The sequence below is a fragment of the Hordeum vulgare genome, chromosome 3H (genome assembly GCF_904849725.1).
Source record: "Hordeum vulgare subsp. vulgare chromosome 3H, MorexV3_pseudomolecules_assembly, whole genome shotgun sequence".
Lineage (NCBI taxonomy): Eukaryota > Viridiplantae > Streptophyta > Magnoliopsida > Poales > Poaceae > Hordeum > Hordeum vulgare.
The window spans coordinates 579,339,808-579,343,110 of NC_058520.1; the positions used below are offsets into that span (position 1 = coordinate 579,339,808).

Below are 3,303 nucleotides of genomic sequence, written 5' to 3' on the forward strand. Positions count from 1 at the left end.
CTTTCAACTCGTCTATCGCCTCGCCTCCAACGAGTTCTCGTCCGACCCCTCGTCGGGGACGCGCGGCGCCTTCGTCCCCTGCTCAGTCTTTGTTCAACCCGAGCGATCGTTAGAGTTAAAAGCCCCCCCCCCCCTCCCTCCCGGGCAAAACCGATTCACCTCCGCTTGGGACGCTATGTAGGCGACGGCTCAGCCTCTCGCGCCCTCCTCTCCTTTGCGAAATATCGACTGGCACGATTGAGATTTTCAAGCAACTTTTTGAGGAATGGCAAAATCGAACAAGTTTCACTATAGATTCGTGTGTTTCGAGTCCTGCAGAACTCGATGTAACATGCCAATCCAATTTTATTTCATGGTTCTTGGAACCGAAGCATTTGACAAAATGGAAACAAAAGTAGGCAAAACCTCACTAAAATATTTACCAACTTGGACTGGGGACTGACTGACCTCGCAACGACAGCCCACCCCACACGAGGGGAGTGAAGTCCAACACACGCGCACCAACCCTCCTTCCCCTTTCCTCCTCCCCACCTCGCCTCCTCCCCAAACTCCGCAGATTCTCCTCGCCGCTCTCCAATCCGGCCGTCGGTGGACGGTCAACATCGCCGCCCGCCGTCCTGACGAAGCATCTACCCCTTCCCGCCACTGCCTGCCTCGTCGCCGGTGCATGAGAGGTGAGCTCCTCCACCGCATCCCGTCTCACCCCCCATCCCGTCCGTCGGCGCCTTCTTGCCGTCGCTGCCGCGTCCTCGGACAAGGAGTGTCCCCGTGCCTCCGTGTGCCCACCTTGCTCCGTCTTCTCCTGCCGCGGAATGCGATCCGGGTAATCAACGGGTGCCTATTCGGATTCGGTCGCCTGCCGGCCGGCCGGTCGGCCGAGATGTGGATCAGCTCATCCTCCGATGGGCTGCGAGTTCGCGCGGAAGGATGGCGTCGATGCGTCGCGCGACGCGCGCTCCTCCTTATCCGCAGCTCCCTTGCTAGTACCCGCTAGGTTCGATTTTTCTGACGCCGTAGTTCCCACTTCCCACTGCAGGCGACGAACGTCGTGAGTGAGCGTATTTTCCATGGAATCAAAATGATGAACACATTCCAATGTGGTATGTTGCGTATAGGGTCCCTCGATGCAGGCCGAGTTTATAGAGAAACACATTCCGATGTGGTATGTTGCTCACCATGCCTGTGGTGGATGTGCATCTCAACATCGGAGGCTTGATCTGTGCCATGACTGCGCTGTCTACCCTGTAAATGAGTGTGCAGACCAGTCACTTGGAACTAACAAGATTGCTCTTTGACCATTGCCCATCTATTAATTTCACACCCTGTCCTGCCAATGATTTTGATTTTGGTTATTGGTGGCAATCTTATCCCTTGGCTGGCACCTAGGACTTGTCCTTCAGTTTACGTTTATTACGCTGATTCACTGATCTTTACGGGCTTACGGCTGCTGGCATATATGGACCAGCTGTTCCCTTAATTCCCTACTTTCCTCAACAATGCGCATTTATGTGCTGCATTGCTCCCGTCTAGCTTTTGGGTTGAAATTGGCAGTTTCAGCCTTCCAATGTTTTTTCTTTTCTTCCATGCACCAAACAGCTAATGGTTGTATTAACTTGATGACACTTAAGTTTGTCTGCATAGTCTACATTTCCATATTGAGTTAATACTTGTGATCTTTGCCATTTCCAGTGAATCATGGGAGGGTTTTGCTGCTGCCTTTCCACAGACGATTTTGAGGAATATGTTCATCCAAATAATCCTGTCTATAGGCAATGCATATCCCTGAGGCATTTGTTCCACAACATGTTTGGGGGGGTAATGTTACCTCTTACTATTTGAGTTTTCTATTATGCAAGATGCAATCACTTATATGGTTGTACATGTACATTTAGTCTTCTGGTTTTCAATTTATCATACATCTTCTTGTTGTAGCATGTCGATCTAATTATCCAAATTGCCACTGCTATGTTGATTACATGCTATTTTATGGCAAATAGCACAATATGCTAGCTTATATAGAGGAGTATTTTAGATGACACATTGGTGCCACTGATGTTTGTTGGACCAATGGCGAACTGTACAACGATCGGTACACAACATTTATGGAAGGTAAAAGATGGTAGAGACTAGAGAAACCATTGACCTATTCTTGGTCTTGCATAAGTGTTGATCTTTTGATTGCATTCAACCACATTTACACGCTTCTTATGGTGTATGCACATTGTCTGGACATATTCATTGCAACGAGAAATCACAAACAAATATAGAGCATGTGTGGCATATTTCATTTTCAATGATTTTTAAAGATATAATACATTTATTTTCGTACTGAATGTTTATTCTAACTCCAGTATTCCTCTCTGGTCCATGTAGTATACTGCAGCATTTCAGAGGCTCGACTCTAGACCAAACAACCCAGCTCAAGGAGCTGCGCCATTGTCATCCACTAATCCAAGTACTAATATAACTGAGAGTTCGCTGTCTGAAACTTTTCACCTTGTTTCTAGACCACTCCCATATGACATCGACCCTAGATATGCCCGGGTTCAAAGAGAGGGACTGGTATCAAGGCGTGAGAAGTCTATAAACCTCACGCAAGAAGAGTCGCCAGCTCTCCGACGAAATGGCAGCAGCTCCGGTGTTGAACATTTAGCTGCTCAAAAGAAAAGGAGCAGCACTGATCCTGAGGGTGAACATAAGGTGCGTCGTTCTGAATCGACCAAGAGTCTTTCTGGAAAAGCATATAACAGCAGTTACACCGTCATCACTTCAGACGACGAAGATGTCTGCCCTACTTGTCTGGAAGGTTTGTCCGCACGTGTTTTTATCTGAATACAGAGGTCATGTTATTGTGTGTGAACATTTTCTCACTGCTTGCTCATCATGCAGAGTACACCCCGGAGAATCCGCAGATCGTAACTAAATGCTCCCACCATTTCCATCTGAGTTGTATTTATGAGTGGATGGAGAGAAGCGATACCTGCCCAATTTGTGGGAAGGTACGACATCTCATGCTCCAGACTTTATATCCCTAAGAAATGTATTGTCTCTGCATGCCTGACAGCTCCCATAATCTGCTGGAATTGCAGGAAATGGAGTTCTGCGAGAGCCCCTGAGAGAAACTTCAATGTGAATGCTGGTGGGCATCAGGAAGAGTGGGAAAAAGTATCTGCAGCATGGGATGCTGGAGAGTCTGTAAATAACACCGTAGTTCTTTGCTGTCGAAAACCTATCTCGTACCCGAGATCAACTTATGTGTACTGAAATCAGTCTACCAAAAAGTCGTGCTGGATATTTCCTGTA

At 47.7% G+C, this 3,303-nt stretch overlaps 1 protein-coding gene across 1 annotated transcript; it reads left to right on the top strand.

The window, feature by feature from the left end:
* Positions 1-455: 455 nt before the first annotated feature.
* LOC123445299 (E3 ubiquitin-protein ligase At3g02290-like) lies at positions 456-3,303 on the top strand. The gene is made up of 5 exons (XM_045122260.1): positions 456-674; positions 1,690-1,815; positions 2,374-2,806; positions 2,890-2,999; positions 3,090-3,303. Exons 2-5 carry the CDS (start codon positions 1,696-1,698, stop codon positions 3,114-3,116), a joined length of 690 nt encoding a protein of 229 aa, XP_044978195.1. The 5' UTR covers positions 456-674; positions 1,690-1,695; the 3' UTR covers positions 3,117-3,303.